Source organism: Apiospora phragmitis (genome assembly GCF_038363925.1).
Source record: "Apiospora phragmitis strain CBS 135458 chromosome Unknown utg000014l:1.0-1827420.0:1.0-1829600.0, whole genome shotgun sequence".
Lineage (NCBI taxonomy): Eukaryota > Fungi > Ascomycota > Sordariomycetes > Amphisphaeriales > Apiosporaceae > Apiospora > Apiospora phragmitis.
Window position 1 is genome coordinate 1,456,374 of NW_027117414.1, and position 24,539 is coordinate 1,480,912.

Sequence of the window (24,539 nt, forward strand, 5' to 3'; positions counted from 1 at the left end):
CCCATCATCATGGCAACCATTCGAAATATAGCCAGTGACCTAATGATACGGGCCCTATCATACATCCATATGCCCTGCTCGTCCCCACGTTCTCTCCCGCCTAAACTTTGCGGCGGAAGTTGGACTCAAGACATGGTCCCTGTCAGATCAGAACGGACACCCGATCGACTGTCTTGCCGCTGGCCAAACCAGTACTTATGCAGTATAAACCATCACTTGACATCACCTCTACTCAACCTTGCCATGGCGTACTTGTAGCCGGCCTCGGGAAGACCGGCGTTGTCTCAAAATGATCCAGGCCGCCACCCATCATTTGTTGACCGTGCTGCCAGCCTGTACCAGTCTGATGGTTGGTAAAGGCACCATGTCGGAAAGGGTTTGTGCTGCCAGTCGGTTGAGCCATGAGGGCGCCACTTGTCTGTGGCCTCTGGTCTTGAGCCTGCGCCGGAGGACTGAAATTCCTCGCGAAGGGGTTTGTCCCTGTCTGCATTGGCTGCAAGGGCGCCGGCGATGGTTGCTGAGGAGTGACTTGGGACTGGAAGGAGGGAGACGAGGCCGTGTTCTGAGCGAATGGTGAGTTATTCGACGATGTAGCCGGACGCGCAAAGGGGTTGGTCGATTGTCGGTTGAGCTGATTTGCAGGCGGGGGACTGGTTGTATTGGCAAACAGCATTTGGCCATTGTTGGACATGCCAGTTGGATTTGCCATGAGCATTGATTGGCGGAACGGATTGGTCATCGGCTGGCCAGGTTGTAGACCCGTCTGCATTGGTGGAGCAAGGTTGCTGGACTGGAAGTTGCCTGTTTGGAAGCTGGCAACCGAGTCTTGTGGGATCGAGCCCAACCCGGAGTTGAAGGGCTGTTGCTGAGAGAAGCCGCCAAAGGGAGCACCAGTATAGTTCGGTTGCATCTGCTGTGGCATTTGCTGCGGCATCTGTTGAGGGGCCTGCTGTGGCGTGTTGAAAGCGTTCATGTTCTGTTGCTGGAACGGACTGTTGTTGACGAATCCAGTCTGCTGAGGCGCAAAGCCGTTGGTGCCTTGCATCTGACCCGTCGGCTGGCCCATCATGGGTCCATTCGACTGCCATTGGTTTCCAGCATTCATTTGTGCCGCATGTTGCTGGGGGTCGACGGCCATGGTGGTCTGGTTTTGCTCGATTGAATCAAAGAAATCTATCAGGTCTTGGTCGGCACCCTTCGTAGGCTCGGGAGGTTTCGTCGTTGCTGAGGCATTCGTGCTTGCTTCTGGGAATGAATTCGCCGCCGTGGAGGACGTCTTTGCCGCGCTCTTGGCTGCACTGGAAGAGCCTCCGCCACCGCTCTTCTTGGCCTGCGTCTCAGCAATGTATTGCGAACGATGAACCTCAAAATCGGGGTCTTTGAGGTATTCTTCAAGCTGACGACCAAGATTAACCGGTGCGTGTTTCAATTTGGGGACCTCAACGCGTGTATGGTGTTCGTATTGCCGCGCTACCGACAGGTACTGGACAACGTAATCGGTCTGGCGGGTGAAAGTACGGTAAATCTCCATTGCTCGCTCTGCGTCGGGCTTGGACATCTCGAAGAAGTGGCCCAGGATATTGATCATGGCTTGGTTCAGCACTTGGAACAGCGATAATAGATCAAGCACCAGCAGTCGGAAGGCGGTGACGCTAATCTCGCTATCGACTTCGTCAAGAAGCTACGGTGTATCGTTAGCATCGGGCTGCATCTCCTTGGCCGCCACCCTGGTTGACTTACATCGCAGTTGAGCAGCGCAGTCAGTAGCCTTTGGACCATCTCCGTTTTCCGCAAAAGTCCGCCGCCTACCGTTGTATTGTCGAGACGGTGTTCCTCTCGGGTCTCACCCAGTCGATTCCTTGCCTTTCTTCTGGGTCTCGGCGGCCTTTGGACTCTTGATAGGCTTTGGAGTCGTGGTAGACCTTGGCTCGCTCGGATATATACTTTGCATAATTAAAGATGTTCCGCCCTTGTAGTTGGCCTATTGCAAGTCAGACCTACAGTGACCATCAGGATAAGACACGGCCAAGCATACCTTTGGTGACAGTAATATTGTTAAAAATACTCCGATGTCTCCCCAAATATTCCAACGTCGCGTTCGGCTTGAGCGCGCCCTCTCGTATCATGAGGTGTATCGTTATCAGTGCCTTGAAGACGACTGTCCATGTCGGAATCTCGATTCTGGTTTCGAGCGCTCTGAATACCTCGGCGACGGCATGCTCTCCGGCGTGAGTAGCAATAAGAATATGTTCGATGTACTTGGTCTTCGGGGGAGCGTTCTGCGATTGCCAGGCCACGTCAGTTGGGGTTCCGCTTGGGGCGCAAGAAGCCTATCTATTCCTCACCTTGACTTTCGTCGCCCCCTCACCGACTTCTCGTACGAGCTTGCCATTATTGTTGTCGGTATTCTCGTGCTCGTGGTGGAGGGTTGTAGTCAGAGAACGGTGTAGTCGATCAAACAAGTCAAGCCGGGTGGCCGGGGTTGAGGCGCCCGAGAGCGCTGATGGCAGAGCTCAGCGCGAAGAGGCAGCCAGGTGGTGAAGGTCTATGGAGTGTGCAAGTGTAGGGCGCAAGGCGGTGCAAGGCGAGGAAGTCTGACTGTGCCCACGACCAGGCGCACAAGTAGATCGGTAGGTTTATGCCTAAAGTCGGGCGGTAGGGCAGCAACCGAATTCTAAATCAATCCATCGCAACAGCTACAATGAAGGCACAGACAGACAGTGTTTATTGGCCAGAAACAGAACAAGCCGGTTCGTCGCTTCGCGTGAAACGGGCTCTTGTGCGGAGGTCAATGTGGTTATTGACAGGCCGCTGAGGGTGCTGCGACAAGACAGCCCATCCGGAAATGATCAAGTCGTTTCGAAATGACGGAATTGAATCTGGGGATGGATTGGTAAGGGAGTTGGTCGGTAGGGGTTGGAAGCAAGTAGGTGGTGAGTAGCTGCTGCGAAGAGATTAGTACGGTACCCTGTAGCAGTGGGTAGGTAAGTAGGACGCCGGGCAATGGGCCTGCATGTGGTCCGACCTGCTGGGGGCGAGGAGAGACTACTGGAGAGACGGCACAGCAAAGGGGGCCAATGAACGCTAACCAGGACATCGTTGCGAATGGCCAGGGCCCGGCAGGTATTGAATATTAATGGCCTTCATAAACACACCAATGCTGCGACTGACCAATGCTTGGCTGGTGGCTGAGGCGAGTATCGACCTCCCCATTTGACGATATCATGGTGTCAATCAGAACAATCGGATGCTTTCAAGCAGAAACAGTCTTGCATTTACGGAGTATTTTTTTTTTATCTATCTTACTTGCAGAGTATTTTGCGACAGGTCTACCCAAGACAGCTGGGCCCGATCAAATTTCCAAGATCTGGGCACCTGCCAATCACATCAAGGGCAACCTCTCTGTCGGAGCACTTGCCGATCCACGATGACTTCAAAGGAAACCTCCCTAGCAAAATATGAATACTTACAAGATAATACGCGCAAATGGGACCAGCATAGCGGTTTGGGGCATATATGGAAAAGGTCGATAACCTCTCTGGAAATTGCCACACTTGCAGCGCGAAATCCAGAACGTGTTGCGAACGCTCATGGCCTGGCACATGGATAGATGCAGCTGGCTACAGTACGCCCTCCACGGCCAGACCCCATGACGAAAAACAAACACACAGCCCTATGGCCTCTATGACTTCTTCCAATCTTCAAATTACTTCAGAGTTGCTTTTCTCGCGTCCGATGTGTTAACAAGGTCCGGGTGTGTCGAACGCTTATTTCATGGTTCCGATCCTTCCATTGCGACAGAATCACTTAAGCCTCCGAAGAGGAGAATTCTTGCCGTTCTAGAAGGTGGAACGCATCATTTGGATCACGCAGCTTTCATCATCTGCGTAGAGAAATGTGATTAGCATTTGGCTCTGAATGATAATTCTGTTTTTGGAGTGGTGTTGGTATGTACTCACATTGTTTTGAATTGGAAGGATGAGGAGAAAAAAAGAGAAAGACAACCGAAAGCTTCAGAGCTCTGCCGTTTTGATGCAATTGCTGCTGGGATTTTTTTTTGCGCCGGCGGAGACGAATTTATCCGCTAAAAACTAGCCTGCCAGTCCACTGTGGGTCTAGCTGGCCAGCAGCTTGATACTGACCCGAAAGCTTGGAGCAGCAAACATATGACGATATTTACTTGCAGAACCACCTTCCTTCAGCGAGGATACGAACGACAATAACTCAATGGTCAGGTTCTCTTTGCTCAAGACTAGATCCGGCGCCCAGAGATGCACTCAATACTTCTCATTGGGCCCTGGGCGCAGGCCATGGCAATTGAGTAGCTATCGGATACGAAGCATCAGATGGGCACATGACGATGCATCTGATCCAGCCGCAAAGGTCGAGACATCGATATCCGGCACCTCAATGTCACACAACTCCCGGGTTTCGGCTTTTAAGGACTTCTGTAAGACTCATTGCTGTATTGAGACGCCACAGTTATCATGCTAATTCCGGTGATCAGTCGCTTTCGACCGGCCAACCCGCTTGCCCCAGTACATTGAAATGGCAAGGGAACTTAAAGAGGTGACGGTATCGGGTTTCCTTGGAAAAAGACGAGACACATCATCGGCCTTAAGTTTCTGCGAGCTTGACACTTTTCATAAGCCCGAAGTTCAGATTGTCTCCCAAGTCACCGATGGAGACGACGAAGCCGGCAACTCTGCTGCACGTGCTGCACATGCTGCTTTGCGCGCCATACCCAACTACAGCCCTGTTGTTGCTACTGGAATACTTGTTCAGCGACCTCGCAGAGTCAAGGCTCTCAAGGAATTTGGCGACAGCAGGGATCTTGAGCCTACCCCCCCACAGGACAGGCTATGGGATCTTAAGCTTACCTCCATCAAACCTCTCAACGAGTTTCCGAAAGACATCATTGTTTCCAAGGACACAGTTTGGCCCCCTAAGCAACGGCACATGCAAATGAGGTTTGATCGTATGTTCCGAGACAGGATTCGTTTCCGCGACTATATAACACATAATGCCCGGGTGTTCCTCCGAAATGATCGATTTGAGGAGGTCGAGACACCCATGCTCTTCAAATCCACCCCTGAAGGGGCTAGAGAGTTTCTGGTCCCCACGCGCCGCGCAGGCTATGCATATGCTCTGCCGCAGAGCCCCCAGCAATACAAGCAGCTACTCATGGCTGGCGGTTTCCGGAGGTACTTCCAGTTCGCTAGATGCTTCCGCGACGAGGATCTCCGAGCTGATCGACAGCCTGAGTTTACACAGGTATGCTCGTCAAACCTGCTTCGACAGCGTGTGCTAACGTTATGCAGCTAGATCTCGAGATGTCATTCGCATCCGGCAGAGATGTCATGCGAGAAGTCGAGAGGCTCATTAAAATTCTATTCAAACGAATTAGCGGAATGTTCGGCTGGAAGAAGATTAATGGCATACGCCATCCTGTGAAAGCCAACCCAGAACTCATAAAAGAAGCCAGACTCGCAATGGCGCGAGGGCCGGCCACTCTGGCACCTGACGCGCTTCGTCCTGGCCGAAGATTACTAATGAATTTCCGGTCTTGACGTATGACGAAGCCATGTCCCGATATGGCAGCGACAAGCCCGACCTGCGGATGGATTCCCAAGTAAGTCATACTGTACCATCGGATATAATCCCGTGGCTAATATCAGCAGATCTGGCGCATCGATAATCTCGTTTCACCTGACTTCGTCAATATGATCACCAAGCTCGAGCAGCCTGTTGTAGAAGCCGCCCAATTCCGATTAACAGGTACAGTCCAAGAAAACCAAGCCTTCATCCACAATTTCATGGACAATCTGCCCAAGACACCTCTTAGATTAAGTGGTGACGCCACCCCTGGCGTGTTTGTATTTGACGAAAGCAAGCCTCTCAATGGATTGGCCGCCTTTGGCCACGAGGCTGCCGAGAAGCTCGCAGCCCGCGAGACGACTGCGCATTGGAAGAAGCTAGCGAACGGCGATATCATCATCGTTCAGGCTCGGAAAAACGTGCCATTCCGTGGCGAGAGCTGGACAGATCTAGGTAAACTGCAAAAAGCCATCTATGAAGCTGCTCTGGCCCAGAACCTCCTAGTGGAGAAGGATAATTGGGGGTTCTGTTGGATCACGAAGTTCCCACTCTTCACGCCGAACGAGCCGGAAACCATCGCCGCTGGCGAGGGCCAAGGAGGCGCGGCTGGTTTCTCCTCTACTCATCACCCTTTCACCGCGCCCTACGGTCCTCGCGATTTCGATCTCCTTGCAACCGATCCGCTGGCAGCCATGGCAGACCACTACGATCTCGTCTGTCGCGGCGTCGAGGTTGGCGGTGGCAGCCGCCGTATCCACGTCGCCGAGATGCAGGAGTACGTCATGCACGATGTCTTGCAGATGACCGACGCCGGCATGAATCAATTCAGCCACCTGCTCGAAGCACTCCGCGCTGGCTGCCCGCCGCACGCCGGGTTCGCCTTTGGCTGGGACCGCTTCATGAGCCTCCTGTCGGGTGTCGACAGCGTGAGAGACGTGATCGCCTTCCCGAAGAGCATGAAGGGGGAGGACTTGTTCGTCAATAGCCCCACCAAGATGACAGACGAGCAGATGAAGGCGTACCACTTGGCGCCGCGTAGGAAGACGACGTTTGAGCCCGTCTCATCATCGCCAGATTTCGAACCGTCTCCCAGCGCCATTCCCGTCCCAGGTGATGAGCCCATTCCTGTCTCCGGTGAAGAGCCTGTCCCTGTCACCGATAAAGAGCCCGTCCCCGTCTCTGGTGAGGAGTCTGTCTCCAGTGGAGAGCCTGTCCCCGTCTCTGGTGAGGAGCCCGTCCCGGTCGCCGATGAGGAGCCTGTCCCCGGCCCTGGCGAGGAGCCCGTCCCCGGCAGCTCGTCAGCCCAAAAAGACGACACCACCCCTGCCTAATGGAAGGTATGTGGGCAATTTCAACTCATTATGTATACTCCACTGTTGTGTAAATAAACTGTACCATTTCAGCCAACATGTATAGTAAAGCAATTCTATACATTCTGGCTCATTGTATCAAGTGAATATCAACCCTTCAATGTCGTCCCCACATTGTAGCGGACCTTGCAATGCATTGAGGATCCCTGCATCAAATGATTCTCTCTCCCGTACCTCTCCTCTCTCGCTAGCCAAGACCACGAGGGGCGCCTAATGCGCCAAATTTCATGAAACCGCCCAGCTCCTATCTCAACGGGCGGACTACAATGCCGTACGATATTCTAATGTTGTCGTCGGCAATGTCCCAGTTTTCTTCTTTCCAGGCTTTGGGTACCCGAGTGTATGCGACGTCGACTTCGTCGAGACTCCCTGGGCGGCGCGGGCAACTACTGATCAAAACCAGATGCAAGTCAGAGTATGGTTGCTCCGCCCCTTACGGAAGTTGCCGATCAGTAGCATGCTAACAACTGCGGATGTGCCGTCTACTACACGGTGGGCAGCATTATGAGCCTCTGGGGTGCAAGACAGGACAGAGAGCAGAGGAGATCCAACAGCGTTCCATTGACCGTCCCAAAGAAATCGGGCAAATTAGCAAGGGGAATGAATCCATACTTGGAAGACTTTCCACCCTTTCCTGTGGTTGACTAGAGTATCACCCTTTGGAGAGACGATCGAAGACGGCCTATATATCTTGTTGTGGGCGTAGATCGGGCGCTCCTACCCCAAGGCATCGAGTACCTTTCGACTCAGACGATATCCCGGCGGAGTTGGTTCAGACGGATTCTCGCTACATATGATGGAGTCAGCGCTTCAATTGGGAGAATCAGGCATTCGATTAACACACCACGGTTATTTCTCCGCCCCCTTGCGTTGGCGGGGTTGCCCCCTTGCATGGGCAGCGTAGGCGCTTGCAAGGCACATATTCGACTCTACCGATTCCATATGCTTCAGCTTATTTAAACGTCAACTTGACTTGATTCATTAATCAACAATTCAACTTCGATTCCCTACACACGCCTGCAATTACACACTCCGTTTCTCCCGCACACCCACTCCATACCGTCCTTGCCAGATCACCCAACGCAATGGAGGACTTCATCTCGTCCCTTACCGTCAGGCTTTCACCAGCATCGAAGGTCTTGCATGACAAGACGACATCTGAGTTCAAGTCTTCGTTGGCACGCTGGTCTGATATTGACGTGCGAGTGCCCTACGCCGTCGTTCAACCCGCAGGTGAGCAGGACATTGTATCGACTGTGCGGGAAGCTGTGAAGGCCGGAATCCCCTTTGTCCCCGCTGCCGGTGGCCACAGCCCCTGGTCAACCATTGGCCAGGATGGCATTATCATCGACTTGAGCAGCTACAAGGGGATTTCGTTGCATCCCGAGACTAATGAGGCCACGGTCAAAGGTGGCACGTTGATGAAGGAGATGGAAGTCGCCTTTCACCCACATAAACGATTTGCAGGTACGTAACTAACAGAAGGTGCAATCTCGAGCCAACTATGCTTCTCATACTCACATATCATACAGTTGTGGGAATGGGAACACCGTTGGGGTCATTCCGTACTATCTCGGAGGTGGCATCAGCATCTATACGCCACTGATTGGCTTCGGCAGCGGCAACCTCATCGCAGCTAAGCTCGTCAATGCTAAAGGGGAACTAGTAGATGTCTCCGATACTGAGAACTCGGAACTCCTTTGGGCGATCCGCGGTGCCGGACAGTTCTTCGGTTTAGTAACGGAAATCACCATCAAGACGTACCCGTACTCACTGCTTGGCAACGAGGCTGGTCAACGTATCTGTGGCACCTACATATTCCTCCCACACCAAATTGACGAGGTCTGCGCTGCCGTGGAGAAAGTCATACAGAACGATCAGTATGCATCGGCAGGCCACTTCATGGTCATGCAAGCGCCGCCAGAGCTGAAGCAGCAGGTTCTCTTTGTCGCACCACAGGTCTTCTGCTCATCGGACGAAGCAGCCAAGCTCTTCCAGCCACTCATCGATGTTGGTCCACTGCAGCAGGCGACTATGCCGTCCACATTCGATAAGCATACCGGTCAGCTGGACTGGGTCTGTGCTAAAGGTGACTTCAAACGATTCACACAGAATGGCTTGCCTGATTGGAACAGGGACAACATCAAGAAGCTTGCTCAACTCTACCTAGAGCTCGTGGAGAACTGCCCTGATGCTGTCCGTTCTGCGTATAATGTTGAATGGCATTCACCACGAAAATCTCAAGGGGGATCCGAAACGGCTTTCGGGCATGGAAGTGTTGATTACTGGTTGTGAGTTCATTGATTTGTTTCTCAAACTCCCCATTGTATTAACCTATAGTAAACAGGAACGTCCTCAGTTGGTACACTGACGCGAAGAACCATGACTACGTTGATGCGATGGACAAGAAAGCTCAGGCTACAACACGAGCGGGAACAAACGAGGCAGACTTCGTTTCGTATACCAACACCTCCCGTGATGACCCACTAGAGTACCGCTATAAGGGAACAAAGAGGATTGCGAAATTGAAGGCTTTGAAGGCGAAGCACGATCCCACTGGTGTTTTCACCGAGCAGCTTTTGTAGATGACAAGGATTCACTGGGTTCAAGTGAAGGATTTGGGAAGTACGGGTGAATCAGGTGATTGGATGCCTAGATTTCTTCCAAGATTGAAACGGGAGTGAAAGGTTACATCATGTATCGAGATCCAAATATACCTTGAGTGGAATATAAGGGGAAACAGATGTCTCGCGCCCGGAGACCCGTCTCGTCTGTCAGCGCGTATACTCTGTCATCACGTACGTCCAGTCAGAGTGTCTGACCGCATCGTGATATGGGAAGTTCTTGGCCGAGCAGGCCATCGGCATATAGCTTCAGGCCATCTTCCGTTCACTTCTGGTCCACCAGCGAATGCTCGTGGCGAAGTGTAGCCGAGTACCTCTGAAATGTTACAATCGCGAGATTGTAGTTATTGTTACCTAAGTGGTTATATATGTCTGAAGATGAACGTAGGTATCGATTCTCGGCGTAAATATACTCTTCAAGGAATAAACTGTGTGTCCCAAGAGGGAACCCACGTAACTCTAGAGCAATCCGTGCATTCAGTCCTCCCAAGACACTGGAATAAGGAGTAATAAATACTGAAATAATATGGAGTACATACTGGAACGGGAATGAATAAACCCCGAAAGTCGCTTACCTATCAAATTTGATAGGACAAACGATACGACGCACTAGAAATCTGCTTTCTGATATATAAACTCTGTGGTTTCAGGCAGCGGATCGATATGCCACCGGTACCGTCCCACTGGACATTGTACACTGCCAAAACAATCTCCTTTCCGGGTCTGACTCCCCAGAGGATCGAGTAAGTTCACCGGTGATAGAATGAAGCACACCCCTATTGTGAAAAATTACCAAGTCGCCTTCCTGCCAACGGTGGGCGTATATGTTTTCAGGGGCGTACACCTTGCTCGTCAGCTTGTGACATACTCTCCTGACCTCATCCAGGTCATCCATGACCGTCACTTCGCCGGTAACGGGATCGGTCGTGCGGAGAGAATACGCGCAGCATCCAAGGACTTGCAGGTGCGGCCGGCCGTTTCCGTGATTGCGCCAGACCATCTTGGCGGTATTAAACCCATCAGCTGAGATTCCCGCCTACAAGGCTTACTAGGGAAATGAAATGGCGACAAAGAGACGGGAAGTATGGTAGATGACTTACCGGAAAAGCATGGACTTTGTTCCAGCTCCATTCAGGCAGGTCCTTGAGCCTCTTTTCTTTGCCTGACTTAGCGATGGTGAGCCCATCCTCGCGCGCCTTGCAGTCAAGCATCCACTCGTACGCTCGCGGTGCATACTGTACTGTAGTATTCAGCGCGAACTCTTTCTCCTCATCACTGAGAATATCAAAGGCACGGGCCCCGGAGTAGACTACAGGGTCAAATTAGTAGAAGCCTACGAAATTTCATCATCTTGCACCCTTGCACCCTACCTACATGCGGTGGCGCCGGCAGGGATCGGCAACACTTCGCCAGTGGTGAATCGTAACTTCTGATCGGGTAGATCTGGGTTCTTGAGGGAATGTAGCGAGGTCACGTAGCCTGGGAGGCGTTCGTAGAGAGGTGCATCCATGTGCCACCTATACGGGCGCGTAAACCCATCCTCGAGTTCCTCCGTCGTACAGGGTGTCTCATGGAATTCGGTATGGCTCTATGGCGAGTCATCAGCAGCTATCAAGGTCAAGACAAGAAGAGGGGAAGGAGCTTACGACGTGTTTGAGGTCCAAATCCGGCAGGCCTTCGTACCCCGTCCAGTTTCCCTTCCCGATGATGCTCACTTGCGGCGCCCTCGGCACCCTGGCGCCGCGGTTCTGCGATAAGATGTTCTTCGCATCGGTCACCATCTTCTCACCGCCAGAATGAATGTCCCAGGCGGTCTCGTCGAAGAACCGTCCAACCTTTGGCATGACTTGGGGGTCGAGGCCCTGCTGGTTTCGGACGACGAGAACACCATGATCAAATAGGCTGGCCCTCAATGTTGCCTTTTCTTCATCACTCAAGCCATCCAAATCCAGATGTTTCATGGATGGTGGCAGGATCACTTCGGCTCCGATTCCAGATTGTTTCCGGATCTCCGCTGCCAGGGACACGACGCGCAGTGGCTCAACAACATGAGGCATATTGATGTTCTTCCGGGCCTTTGGATCTGAGACGGCTTGCAAGTCCAAAACAAAATCGCTCAAGCATCTATCTTCCTGTCTCGATATGTGAATGCGTTATTTCAATAGCGGGTTTGCTTACCGTTACGTCTCGATTTCGGCCGGGTCCGATGTGGGGTTCAATATCCCCGACCCCGACCCCTTATCAGTGAGCTTGACTGAACAGCACCAATCATGCCGTCTTTCGGCTGCTTATCTACTACGAACAAGTCAGTTGGCACCGATCGGACGTTTTGAGGGCCAATGGAACAATTTCTAGGCTGTTGAGAACCTTGTTGTTTCTAAAAATGTATCGGGCTATTGCCGGCCGTCAGCACCATTCAGGAGTCACAACTGTGCTTGCGTGTGCGTACTCTATAGAAAGTATGCACATCACTATTGGCATATCAATATATGCCCTCAAGGAATGATTATATCGACGTATGTCTTATATGGTGTAGCTGGTTCCAGCCGTTGAAAAGAGGTGTGACTGATGTACTAGTAGCTGACTGACAGCATATTCGCTGATAGTCCGTATGCATCACTTTCGGAGGATCCCGGAGCATGCCGTGTTTCTCAGGTTATCACCCGTCTTAGGACGTTTATATGGGGTGGACACTGGTGGACTTCGTACTTGAGTTTGTCTACAGTATATATCTTTTCCGTTTATTTCGACCCGATGCAGGACCACTAAACAGCAGATTACCCCTAGTGACAAAAATTGCAAACGAAATTTAATAAGCCTAATGCCTCGGGAACTCGTCTAGAACGACCTAATGGGGACTATTCGGATGGTTATTGGGGAGCCAGGGGTTGAGATAATGGGGCTGGAGCCCATCTGTCGGAGGGGGATATTTCCCCCAGTGTTTTCTTATCTACTTGCAAGGATCAAGCTACATGTGCAGTATCGGGATACTGTTAACAGATGCCCAGCTTGGGTGTATAATACCCCATCAACTGTTCTGTCTCCTCTGTTCCAACAGTCAGTCCTATCGAATCCCTTCCTTGTGCGGTGACGCTATTTCCAGCGTCTAAATGCGACGAGATGGACACATTTCAGGATGACAAGGTCAAGTCGGCCGGGGTCGGCACAGCTGTGGACGCTTCAGACACAGAAATATCTATCGGGCAATCTGGTCCCACCCGTACCGAGAACATCTTCACGCAGGTGAAGAGGAGAGTCCAGATTGAGCCGCAATATGGCAGCTTTGCCCCTGGAAGATGGAGTAACGCAGGTAAGTAGTGACTTGAAGATAGGGGGCGATGGCTTGGCTGACCTCCGTAGATCTGGATCCAACTCCGTTTGAAGAGCAAACATGGAGTAGCCTGAACTGTATGTATATCTCCAGGAGACGTTGAATCTTGCCCTGTAGCGGCTGACAGGATTCAGATATCTTCTACTGGTTCAACGATGCAATCACCCTGGAAACCTCAGGCTTGGCTCATCTCTCTATAGCATGGGCCTCTCCTGGAAGCTGTGCATTGTCATCATTACGCTCGGGCATTTCCTGATGGCGATTGGGCTTACCTTGAACGGAGTTGTCGGTTCCCGATTCCACATCCCCTTCACGATACAGAGCAGGGCGTCCTTTGGGATGTTCTTCTCCTTCGTCATAGTGTTAATACGGATGGTCGTTGCTGCCTTCTGGTACGGAATCAACACTTACACGGGCGCCCAGTGCGTCAACGTGATCCTCCTCGCGCTATGGCCCCAGTTCGCCCAGTTCGCCCAGGTGCCCAACCGTCTCCCGGCCTCGGCCAACATTACGACGCAGATGATGACGGCCTACATTGTCTACTTCCTGTTCGTCCTGCCGTTCCACTGGATCCACCCGCGGAAGCTCCGGTGGTTCTTCACCATCAAGTCCATTGTCTGCTTGCCGGCGATCTTCGGCATGCTGATCTGGGCGTGCGTGGCCACCGGCGGTGCGGGGACGGGAAACCCCATGTTCCGCCGTGGCAACACGCTCTCGGGCAGCGAGCTCGGCTGGGCCTTCATGAGCGGCCTGAACGCCATGATGGGCAACTACGGTACCCTCGCGGTCAACATCAACGACTTCACGCGCTACGCCCGCAGCAGCCGGCGGACCTACGTGCAGCTCTTCGTGATCCCGGCCTCGTTCATGCTGATGGCCTTCGTCGGGCTCGTCATCGTGGGCTCGGCCGAGCGCGTCTACGGCGAGTTGCAGTGGGACGTGCTCAGCATCATGACGCGGTGGAACGGCAGCGGCGCGGCGCGGGCCGGCACCGTCCTGGCCGCGGGGTCCATGGCCATGGCGCAGGTCGGCACCAACCTGGGCGCCAACTGCGTCTCGGCGGCCAACGACCTCAACGCCCTGTTCCCGCGCTACATCGACCTGCGCCGGGGCTCCTACATCGTCGCCGTCGTCGGCGCGTGGGTCCTGACGCCCTGGAACATCCTCGCGTCCGCCGACGCGCTGCTAAAATTCATGGACGGCTACGCCATCTGGCTGGCCCCTATCACGGGTATACTTCTCGCTGATTTCTATGTCGTCCATCGCCAGCATTACGAGGTACGCGAGCTGTACGACCTCCACGGCCGGTAAGCTGTCCCAGTGTTTATTCCTCCTTATTCGAGTGGTTATTCCTCGTTATCCCATTATCTCAAAGGGGATAGATCCAACTTTTATTCGAAGAGTCGCCTTTATTACCTCCTGGGACATCCCATTTATCCCAACAAGAGTAATACTAACGCCGAGAGTCTATAGGTACCGCTTCAATCGCATCGGAACGAACTGGCAGGCGGCCGTCTCCTGGGCGATAGGGTGGTTGCCGTTACTTCCCGGCCTGATAGCAGTAGTAAGTCAAACTATTCCACCATTAAGTGCTTGCAACATGGGTGTCGCGGGATTCGGAATATCAGCAACTAACACTTTCAAGACTACCCCAACCGCCGTGGTCAACGCGGGCATTCGAAATATATATTTCTCTCGGCTACATGTACGGAATGTGTTCGAGTTCTCTTATGTATGTCATCCTATATATCTTGTTCCCCATTCGTACCAGAACGGCCTATGCCGCAGGTACCGTATAGATGCACCATATACTATAATACTATATATATATATATATAGTCCTTCCCCTGCTTATAGCCTTAAATCGTTAACTATGTAGCCCGTAGAATATATAAAGTGAAGCCGGGTATCCACCCTAACCCTATGAAAAGCCAAAAATGCATGTCTGGGATGAAATGCACAGCTGGGGCATTAATTTACTTACTGTTACGTAACATGATATCACAGGACCGTACCGACAAACGCCAGAATCAGAAGGGAACGAGCTATTCTCAAGAGCAGGCGAGTAAGTAGCAGAGCCACGTCTCGGGGTGAAAGGTAGACCCCAGCCAGGCAGCTGCGAACCCGTTTCATTCTTTCCTATCTATCGTGAATTACCAGCTCCAAGTGGAGACTTTTACTATTGACTCTGCCCTTCAGGCGGGCGAAAACATGTCCCATCAGTGGCGTAACAATAGGGGGAGAACATGCGCACGCGTGGCGTGGCGTGGGGCATTATAGCCTCCATATTCAGGTAGCGAAACTAACACTACTAACTAACTATCATAGAAGCTACCGCCGCCGCTGGAAACCCCACCGGTTCTGTCGGCCCCCAGGTCGACAAGATCCTCACTGAAGCCCCTGGCCTAATACCAGATGATCATAACAATAACGGCACCTCCCCCGCCACAACCACACCAGGCCTGGTGAGTCGGGGGGATGGTGAGGGCCAACCCGAAGGCCCTAATGATGATATTATCAGAATAAGCTGGAATCAACCCCGTGGGGCTCTGATAAATGAATTAAAAATTGATTCAATACGAGAAGTTTACCTCGCCTAGAGAGATTCACGGTAGGCCAACACTTTTTAACTAAGGATATCCGGCCTTAGGATGATCAGGCTAAGAAAGGAGGAAGAAATTGTTAAAACTGTTTCAGACCCGAATCCAGGGTTCTTTACAGGGCTCCGAAGCGCTGTGGCGTCAGCGCTAAACGAAGTTCATTGGTGTCTGCTCCCTTTATCACGTAGACGCCGTCCCACAGTGACGACAATAACGGCTGACCGCATTATGAAGATTGGGCAACGGGAATTCGATACTTGAGCAAGGGGGACCGGTCGATTCAGTGTTGAAATCCGATATCACGTGCTAGGAGACAGGACAGAAGTATTCTCACCGATCTGTCTGGGCGTTTAGTCTCTCCAAGTCCCAGGGCCCCGAAGAGCTAATCAACTTTAAACCAATGGGCGACGAGGTGGTATGAATCATAATGGGAAGTTCTAATCTGACTTACACGCAGAACTGCACTCAACCTACATATACCCATACGATTGGGCCTGTCACACAGATCGAAGCTAGCGATTCGTGACGGTGAGTCCTCTTACATGCACCAGCCAGAGTGCCGAGATTGTCGCCACGCTCTGGCTAGGCTATCCAACATCTTTTCGCATCCCAAGCACAACAGACATGACTCCATCTGTAAATCCTCCCAAAATCCCCAGAAGCCTCAACTACGCAGTTAACGTATGTCACCCCATAACCGACACCCCTGTATAACACCAAAATGGCTCACCGCTACTTTTCTTTATTACCTATTTTCTTAACCAATTTTGAAGCAATTTATCTCATTCTTTTTATATTACATTTATCTAGTATTCATGGCACTTTATACACAAGATGACATTGCTGCCGCGATTTCTGACGTTACAAATGGTAAATTAGTACGCCGGGCCGCCCTATATTGGGGTTTACCAAGGACTACGCTGGTTGACCGCCTCTATGGAGCTGAATCGAAGCGGGAGGCTAAAGCAAGTTATTAGAGGCTCTCTTCGGTATAAGAAAAGTATTTAGCAGATTGGGTTCTAGCCTAGGAAGCCCTTAGCGTGGCACCGACGTATGCGCAAATTAAGGAACTGGCTTAACGGGTTTTAACCCTTAAAGGGGACTATTAACCACTCGGTAAAAATTAGATAGAAGCCTTCCTTCGACGCCATCTAGTTTTAAAGATAAAGAGGTAACGCCGAATCGACATTGAAGGAATGGTGGCCATTTAGAGTTGGTGGTCGATTTCCGCGTTCTATTTTGATGGGGTGTCGGTTATGGGGTGACATACGTTAGTTTCCGCCACAATGCAGCTGCTTCGAAGTAACGACTACAGCCCGTCTTCAGATCGGACATTTTACCGCCGAGACACGGATGCCCCCCACCCCTATGACGCCGTGCGAGAGTCCCGCAAATGCATCGTTTCCCGTCGCCCGGGCTACATCCAAGTCACCCAAACAATGAGAGATTCGAGCCAGATAGCCGGCGCCACCCACTTGAGTATCCTTGATCAGCTGCCGAACGAAGTCATCACGGCAATTCTGCAGTACTGCACCGTCAGGACCCTCCTCTCGCCTGTGCTGCGCGTCAACCATGCTGCGTATGCAATAGCCAAGCACCTCCCAGGCTTGGTATCCGTGACCGAGACTCTGCGTGGTAACCTATCCCGCTTCTTGGGGGCACCACACGAGGATCTGGTCGGCCCTCATCCGCATCAGCACCTACGGCACCATGCGCCAACTGTTGGAGAGTGAGACTTGTGGAAAGTGTGGTGATGCTGGTGCCGAGCTACGGCTGGCCCATGTGGAAGTGCTCTGCGATCAGTGTTTTCGCTATCGCTAGGAAATTCAGGTTGCGAGTTGATCCAGGCATTGGAGTTGGGCTAGAATGAACAACACTGGCATGTTTGGTTGGGAGGAGGTGAGATTTACCACCCATGTTGATATCGCCGCGCAGTTTTTTTTTCCCCGTAAAGAGTGGTAGTCATCTAAACGCTAGATATAATTATCAGAAATGGTCCGTTAGGTCCCTTTATCATTCTCATCATACGAGACTAATCTTCCATCTGGCCAATTTTGAAATGAATAACTGTGCCAAAACCAAGCCACATAACCAACTCTGAATACTTTGATGAAATCACAAAACAGCAGTCCCGAGTATAAGAATTACGCGGTGAAGGCGAACCGGGACATCTCAGCACGGGTCGGAAGCCCGAGCTTACACAGTCGTCGTGATAACCACCTCCGCCTTCCTCCATTCCTCGATCGGGATCCGCACCAGCGTCACCCGCAGATCGCGGTTCGTCCACGGCACGTACGACGCGCTGCACTGCTCGGCGCGGATGTCGATGGAGTCGAGGTCGACGTCCTTGGCGTGCCAGATGGCCAGGCGGTACTCGTCGCCGACCGTCCGGCGCCCCTCGTCGTCGCTGAACCCGGACCCGACCGGCGTGTCGACGCGGATCGTGCGCACGTCGCGCCACGTGCTGACGCCAGCCTGCGCATCGATCTGCCACTTCGACGTCTGCGCGATCTGGACCTCGCGGAACTGGCTCTGGGCCTTGGGGTCGCCGTACGCGTTCACGAGCTTCCGGCTCACCGCTTCCGTGATGTTGGCCTGCTGCATCGCGAGCCAGTCGTTGGCGGGGGCGCTCTGGCGGGACACGTCGTCGTCGATGTACATGCTGTAATTCTAGAGTAAGGGCAGATATATCGTTAGTTCCCATTGGCAGGGAGGGTAGAAGGTAAGTAAGGATAACAAGAAGGGATGATGACTTACATTGTCCTTTCCAGGATAGATATGGATGGTAACAGGAATAGCTGGCTCTTCCGCGAGCCCCGGGATGTCGGTTCGCGTGCGATCCGGCACCGATTGCCGGACCTCCTGCTGCGGGATGATAGCTCCCTCATGGATGTACATGGGCGTGACGTACGGCAGCTGGGCCTCGTTGTAGTCGATGTAGGCGCCTCCGCGGACTTTGGGCTCGAGCGGCGCTCCCGGTGCATTGGGATCGGTATCGGGCCGGAGGTTCATGGTATACCAGGCGTCAGGGTAGGGGAGGTAGACGCTCGTGACGCTTCCCTTCTCCGACTGCCTCTGCATGACGGGCACGTCGAGCAGATCCTTGCCGACGGTGTACTGATGCCCCGTGTACCACTCGTTGGAGGCGAACAGGGACGGGTCCAGGGGGTCCGAAATCACTATGGAGCGAGCGATTGGCAGTCCTCGGATGGCGTTCTCGAACATGGCATTATAGAGAAGCTGGATCAGACTGTAACGCAAGCGGACGAGGTACTTGGTGACGGGGAGGACGGCCCGGTAGACGGTCTTCTGGTCGTTGGGGATCTTGTAGTCGTTCTCGATGCGGTAGTTCTCGTACTCGAACGGCTCCTGGAACCACTTCTTGCCCTTGCGCTTGTCCTCGCGGCCTGCAGCTCATGGAGCCCCTTAAAAGTGGCTTTATGAAGGTTCAGGCTGTACAGAGACCAGATTTCGATGGCCTTCTTCTGGACCTTCGCGATGGGGTCGTTGGGCCAGCCGTCGGAGTCGAGCAGCAGCCGGAACGGCCACGATTTCATGTCTCCGTACTGTTGGGCCATGCAGGGCGAGGTCGTGTCCTGCCAGACGAACTCAAGACCCTGGTCGAAGAGGTACTGATACTGCTGTCCCCACCACTTTCGTACCTCGCGATCATTCAAATTGGGATAAAAACCCGGGCTGCCCTTGGTACCACCGTAGTCCACACCGCCGTGGAACGGCCATCCACTGTTGCGGTTGGCGGCGAAGTCATAGTTGTCGCCGTACTCGGGTCTGTCCGTGTTGGGGTTCTGCAAATAGCGCGTTCCCTTGCCAAATTCGAGATAGAGTTCTTCGTTGACCGGGTCGACTGAAGGATCGTTATCTCGCACGTCCCGCACGAAGTAGTTGTCATGATACGAATCGCCAGTTTTGCCGGATCCGCGCCATGCGCTGTTATAGGTCTCATACACAAAGTCCTCCTCCTCCTTGATGCTGATGACTGGCGTGATGTTGGTGCTGCACTTGACGCCTTGAGCCCTCAGCCGGTTGAACATTGCCTTTGGGTCCGGGAAATGACCGGGGCGCGTATCGATTGTGAAGGTCTTGTAGTTTCGCTGCATATCGACGTCGATGTGCATTCCGTTGAGAGGGAAACCCCCAGTTCTTGTACTGGGCGGTATTGTACTCGACCATTTCCTGGGTATCATAGCCATAGCATCCTTGGTGATGCCCAGGTACTTGGCCGTCAGGGGTTTGTCGACGTTCAAGATGGTGGCATCCTCCTGATAAAGGAGGGCACGCGACTTGGTCTCCCAGATGATGGCATTGACGCGTCCTTCGGCCGCGGGGATGCTCTCGGGCGAGTCCAGAGCTGGGTGCTGGAGGGTTGGGCGCGAGTTGACTGTGCCAGTTGAAGCGATGGACCGTATGGCCGTGATTTTGAATGGGTTGCGCTGGATCCAGAGCTGGACCACAATGGTTTCAGACCCATCAGGCTCAGTACGAATAGACTGAAGAAGATAGAATTGGTCACCAATGGGCTTGAGTTCGACCCTCCATTTGAGGCCCTCGGCCGTAGTTGGCGACGGGGTTTGGCTGCCCGTCTTTGCTCTTCTGATCTTCGGCATGATACTGGACATAATTGGGATTATGGGTAGCAGTCTTCCTGCTGGCCACATCCGGAAAGAAGTCATCGCAGGCTGGAACGTGAAAGGGTCCCGGGACTTTGGTTGGTTGTCATAATCGGGATCATCGTGGCGGGCCATGATGGATAGATAGACAAGAAGTGCTGCCGGCGGTGGAGTAAGCTTGGGAAAGCGACCTATATCTGGTCTGTTATATCGAAGCTGTTGTGGTGACGATGGATTGTGGTAGTGACTTCTGGCCGGTATAAATAGGCAGCCCACGGTGCCCCCCACGAGCGAAAGCGGGCCGGAATGGTAGATCAATCATCATGCATTCCCTTCAGTTTCCTGGCTTCGAGTTGGTACCCCGTATCATAGTTGCATCACCCACACCGTCCTTTCTGGAGATCGTTGCAGCTTCCGTCGTCTATGGTCTCCATGACAAGACTACCCCTATTCCGATCCTCCGCTTTCAGAAGCCAGACAAGGTGCACCAAGCAACTGAGTGGCTGTGCGAAGTCATCGACGACGAGAATTTCACGGTTATCCACGAGATTGTTCCACGAAAGCTAGATGGCCCTGATGGTCTTGACTCATTGATTGTGGCAAGCCGGGAAGGAACCACCAACTTGGCATTCGACAAGAACAGCGGAGTGTGGAATAGGAAGCTAGTCGGAGTTGGAGAGCCGAAGGAAACTTGGCAGACACCCAACTCCGAAACACCTGGCTCAGGCGACCATTGGGGTTCGGGAGCTACCGATATCGGCAGGGTAGGCAATGACCCGTATGCCTACATCGCAACTATGGATCCATTTCATGGTACTACGGTAAGCGAATTTCAGGGTCTATTCCTTCCTATCCCAGTCGTTACTCCTTGTTGTCCCAGTGTCTCAGAGGGGATGGATTCACCGTTTATTAGAGTTGCCTTGATCCCCTCCTGAAACTTCTCGTTTATTCCAAAAAGAGTGATGGATACTAACGCCGAGAGTCGGTAGGTGGCGGTTTACACAAAAGTAAGCCATACGCTCACTGATGACATCCAGTGGAAGCGGCATTGCCTTGACGTTTTCGGGTGAGCACCCCCTTCTTGCTTTTCCCCCATGTCCGGCTACGAGGTTGGAAGAGAAAACAAGGCAAGAGATGTGAAAGGCTGGCAAAACACTAGTAGCCTGGCATGTGAAACGCTGCTACAATAATAACCGTTAATCTCAACAGAACCCCGAATCAGCTCCTGAAGAACGGCGACGACCCGGGCCCACTTCCTCGTCTGTGCCGATTTCGACGGCGATGGGGATGACGAGTTCGTCGTTTCCATGCTTGGGCCAGCAGATCGAGACCAAGACGGAAAATCGAGACCACCACTGCCAGGGCCGCATCCGCTCAAGGGTATCATGTATTACAAGGCCATTGACCTTGATGCAGGTATATTTGCGAAATGGAAAGTAGCTGAAGAATCATCCGCACGTATTGCGCTCGGGTTAGTGGTTCTCCAATAGCTCCTTTCCCGAGCTCCGCGTGACAGGTAGACAGACGCTGACGCTGAATGGGATAGGGACTTCTCCGGCAAGTGCAAAATGGACATGGTGTCGATGAGCTACAACGTCAAGAATTACTACGAGGAACCGGAGCCTGTGGTTACACTCCACCTCAGAAACTCGGCTCTACCACCAGCTGCGGACAACCTAGCCATCACCCCCACCCTCGGGTAGAACGAGGCTATGGTTTACCTCAGGAAGCCTTCGTCTGTTAAGGAGGCCTCCATCGCTAAACTCATCGAGATTGCAGACTACGCGATCAGCATCGAGGTCTATCCGTCGAAAGAGGTCCCTGTCCGCGGGAGAGTGCGGGCGCGTGAAGGTGCCCATCGGGAGGGGCGACGGCTTGAAGGTGCTCTTCGGGTCTTTGTTGTTCCCGAAGGAAGAAGGCGGCAACGATGAGAAACGACAGCCTTTCTCCGTCCCCGGGTTCACTGTGGCCACCACGACCACGGACGCCAAGAACGACATTGTAGATGAGACGTTGGGCGCCCTCTGTCAACTGCGGCGTGCACAACCACGCCTAGGACACCTTCTGCGAGGTCCACGTGTGCCTGTCCCCCCCGGCAGCAGTAATGGGGGGATGGCGCGGCTAAAGCAGGGAGTACGCCGACTCCAACCTGCCCCATGAGTACAACAAGTTGCCCAAGGAGGCGTTCGACTGGCTTCCGATGCAACAGCTTGAGGAGCATGGAGGCATGTGGCAAAGAGATCCTGATGGAAGACCAACGAGAACGAGCAGGAAGGTCGACACGGTACGGTATCCCTGGCATAAATGGGAAGCCGGCGACGAGAAAGGGAACGTCGATGTTTGGATGGTAATTGAATTTGACCCGCGGGTCGTCGATCAGGCGGTGGAGAACGGTCAGCAGACTTAGGGCATAGGTTAATAGCTTGCCCGAGGGAACATGGGTGGCCAGGAGGGAATGTTGTTGGTGATATAGTCAGTCATTCAGATCTTGGTTTGTTAACAGTAAGTATTGATGAGTTCTATAGCTTATTCAGGGGTATCTTCGTCAAATGAATCGTTACGCTATCTCTGCCTCATTCGTGCCAATCCCTCCCATAGGCGTCTAGTACCCGCCGCCGTTGTTGTTGTTGTTGTTCTGGCTGTAGTTGTTCATCCCGTACTCCGCATCACCGCCCGTCTTGCCGGCGTGGCCGCCCTGGTGCGGCAGCAGGCCCTTGCGCTGCCGGTGCGTGGCCTTGGCGCCGAAGAAGAGCTGCACGAGGGCGGTGACGACCATGAGCAGGCCGAGGACGATGTCGAGGACGGCCGCGACGGCGCGGGCGGTCGCGACGGCGGCCATGACGAGGTAGACGAGCCAGCCGGCGGCGCGGACGACGGCCAGGGCCAGGACGGCGACGGGCGCCAGCCGGCGGCGGTGGAAGAGCGCGGCCTCGACGACGTCGGCCGCGATGGTGATAGTCGCCTCCCATGATGCCGTACTTGCCCGGCTGTAAGCTCGCGGCCCACAGGATGAGGCAGGCCGCGAAGACGAAGAACCCGGATACGAGGCATTGGATGACCCAAGAGGGGACGAATTGGCGCTTGCGCCAGATGCCTTCGTAGATCTGCATTGCGTGTTGTTTGGGTTTGTAATCCGGCTGGTGCTTATTGAGGTGGTTCGTTTGCTGGTTTTGGTCGTCGGGAAATACAACTTATATGGAAAAGGGGCCTTTGCTGGCTTCGTTGGTAAGACGGTGTATTGGGCTGGGTGAAGTAAGCTTGATTACTTGATTGCAACAATTGCAAGCTGGGGGATACACGTGGGCTAACACCAGTGTTCATATTCACTGTTACACACCGCGCCAAGTGCCATTGGCATTCATGCCATTCACGCTGGTGAATGCAGGATGCCTAGCCAGGGCGAAGTCAGCCGCTGTTGGCGGCCAGGCTGGAAGACTATGCTGGGGATCATACCCGTTTTTGGCTCACAGCCACGGCCACAGCGAGCTTGGTGGCATGCTTGGCGGCGCTTCATGGGCGCCAAGCAGCCAGATACAGTGGCCTAGATTCGATGTTATACGGGATGAGAAACATTGATTGATGGCCACGTGCCTTTATTAGCCAAATTACTACAGGTGTGACGCAGGGCCTGTACAAGTCATAGAAGACATCTACAAGTGCTTTTGGTAGAGTCTTGGCCAGAGAGCCACCCAACATAGGCGGCTTGGCCAACCTGCCCACTCATTTAGCACTGCGGCTGTTAGTACATCATACCTGTTGCTGTGGCCCTTGCGGGGAGCGAGAGATCTCACAGATCTCATAGCAGTTGGTCGACTTCCTTTTGTATGGTACTCCCCTTTCCCAGCCCCCTTTCGCGATATGAGCCAAGTGAACCTTATCAACCAACAACTTAAGCACGCAACAACCCGCAGGTCGAGAGGCCGAGCTAGATCGGAGGCAGGCATCGCGTGCGCCGAGAGCGGCCCATTAGTGCACAGGCCTCTAATAACCAACGGGGTTCGCGGCAATGGCGATTCTGCTTTTCTATGTCGTTGGAAAGACGAATGCGATGACACAATTTCCAGATCGTCATTCCGTTTTACTGCTTTAGCGAGATGAGGAAGGATGCCGTGCCGCACTCCGCCTAGCACAGCTACGCCGCCCGAACTCGAATTGCCACTTTCGCTACAAGCAGACTCCCCCCTGCCTTTTCCAATTGCTATATTTAGCAACGAACCGGATCGTACCATAGTCGAGAGGAAGAAAAAGATATGGTGCGATGGATTGACTTATTACATAAGTGAGCAGTTGCCAATAAGCCGCGACGACCATCACACAACTCAATCGTGCATTCAAACTTGGCCAGGAGGAAGACAGGCATCGTCTTCGTCCTACAGACCACCGAAGAA

General features: G+C 53.1%; 9 protein-coding genes across 9 annotated transcripts; 5 read left to right on the forward strand and 4 right to left on the reverse strand.

Moving 5' to 3' along the window:
- Positions 1–232: 232 nt before the first annotated feature.
- Positions 233–2,392, reverse strand: PG994_015079 (ANTH domain-containing protein; the record flags this gene model as incomplete). Its single annotated transcript, XM_066866488.1, has 5 exons — positions 233–1,681; positions 1,741–1,768; positions 1,810–1,981; positions 2,036–2,279; positions 2,369–2,392. The coding sequence occupies 5 exons, from the start codon at positions 2,390–2,392 to the stop codon at positions 233–235; spliced, it is 1,917 nt and encodes a 638-aa protein (XP_066708164.1).
- A 1,835-nt stretch (positions 2,393–4,227) lies between these two features.
- Positions 4,228–6,929, forward strand: PG994_015080 (aspartate--tRNA ligase MSD1; the record flags this gene model as incomplete). The annotated part of the gene is made up of 5 exons (XM_066866489.1): positions 4,228–4,450; positions 4,508–5,274; positions 5,322–5,563; positions 5,602–5,632; positions 5,682–6,929. 5 exons carry the CDS (start codon positions 4,228–4,230, stop codon positions 6,927–6,929), a joined length of 2,511 nt encoding a protein of 836 aa, XP_066708165.1.
- Positions 6,930–8,053: 1,124 nt separating this feature from the next.
- Positions 8,054–9,553, forward strand: PG994_015081 (FAD binding domain-containing protein; the record flags this gene model as incomplete). The annotated part of the gene is made up of 3 exons (XM_066866490.1): positions 8,054–8,439; positions 8,501–9,259; positions 9,316–9,553. 3 exons carry the CDS (start codon positions 8,054–8,056, stop codon positions 9,551–9,553), a joined length of 1,383 nt encoding a protein of 460 aa, XP_066708166.1.
- Positions 9,554–10,238: 685 nt separating this feature from the next.
- PG994_015082 (sulfonate dioxygenase) lies at positions 10,239–11,649 on the reverse strand (the record flags this gene model as incomplete). Its single annotated transcript, XM_066866491.1, has 4 exons — positions 10,239–10,628; positions 10,693–10,901; positions 10,967–11,180; positions 11,239–11,649. 4 exons carry the CDS (start codon positions 11,647–11,649, stop codon positions 10,239–10,241), a joined length of 1,224 nt encoding a protein of 407 aa, XP_066708167.1.
- Positions 11,650–12,712: 1,063 nt separating this feature from the next.
- On the forward strand, positions 12,713–15,483 carry PG994_015083 (cytosine-purine permease; the record flags this gene model as incomplete). Its single annotated transcript, XM_066866492.1, has 8 exons — positions 12,713–12,902; positions 12,953–13,004; positions 13,058–14,154; positions 14,453–14,487; positions 14,569–14,655; positions 14,931–14,988; positions 15,252–15,388; positions 15,445–15,483. The coding sequence occupies 8 exons, from the start codon at positions 12,713–12,715 to the stop codon at positions 15,481–15,483; spliced, it is 1,695 nt and encodes a 564-aa protein (XP_066708168.1).
- A 1,326-nt stretch (positions 15,484–16,809) lies between these two features.
- Positions 16,810–17,256, forward strand: PG994_015084 (uncharacterized protein; the record flags this gene model as incomplete). Its single annotated transcript, XM_066866493.1, has 1 exon — positions 16,810–17,256. One exon carries the CDS (start codon positions 16,810–16,812, stop codon positions 17,254–17,256), a length of 447 nt encoding a protein of 148 aa, XP_066708169.1.
- A 463-nt stretch (positions 17,257–17,719) lies between these two features.
- Positions 17,720–20,286, reverse strand: PG994_015085 (glycoside hydrolase family 31 protein; the record flags this gene model as incomplete). The annotated part of the gene is made up of 3 exons (XM_066866494.1): positions 17,720–18,193; positions 18,281–18,922; positions 19,015–20,286. The coding sequence occupies 3 exons, from the start codon at positions 20,284–20,286 to the stop codon at positions 17,720–17,722; spliced, it is 2,388 nt and encodes a 795-aa protein (XP_066708170.1).
- Positions 20,287–21,719: 1,433 nt separating this feature from the next.
- PG994_015086 (fg-gap repeat-containing protein) lies at positions 21,720–22,311 on the forward strand (the record flags this gene model as incomplete). Its single annotated transcript, XM_066866495.1, has 2 exons — positions 21,720–21,850; positions 21,924–22,311. 2 exons carry the CDS (start codon positions 21,720–21,722, stop codon positions 22,309–22,311), a joined length of 519 nt encoding a protein of 172 aa, XP_066708171.1.
- A 442-nt stretch (positions 22,312–22,753) lies between these two features.
- PG994_015087 (uncharacterized protein) lies at positions 22,754–23,261 on the reverse strand (the record flags this gene model as incomplete). The annotated part of the gene is made up of 2 exons (XM_066866496.1): positions 22,754–23,129; positions 23,158–23,261. The coding sequence occupies 2 exons, from the start codon at positions 23,259–23,261 to the stop codon at positions 22,754–22,756; spliced, it is 480 nt and encodes a 159-aa protein (XP_066708172.1).
- Between the last annotated feature and the right edge of the window lie 1,278 nt (positions 23,262–24,539).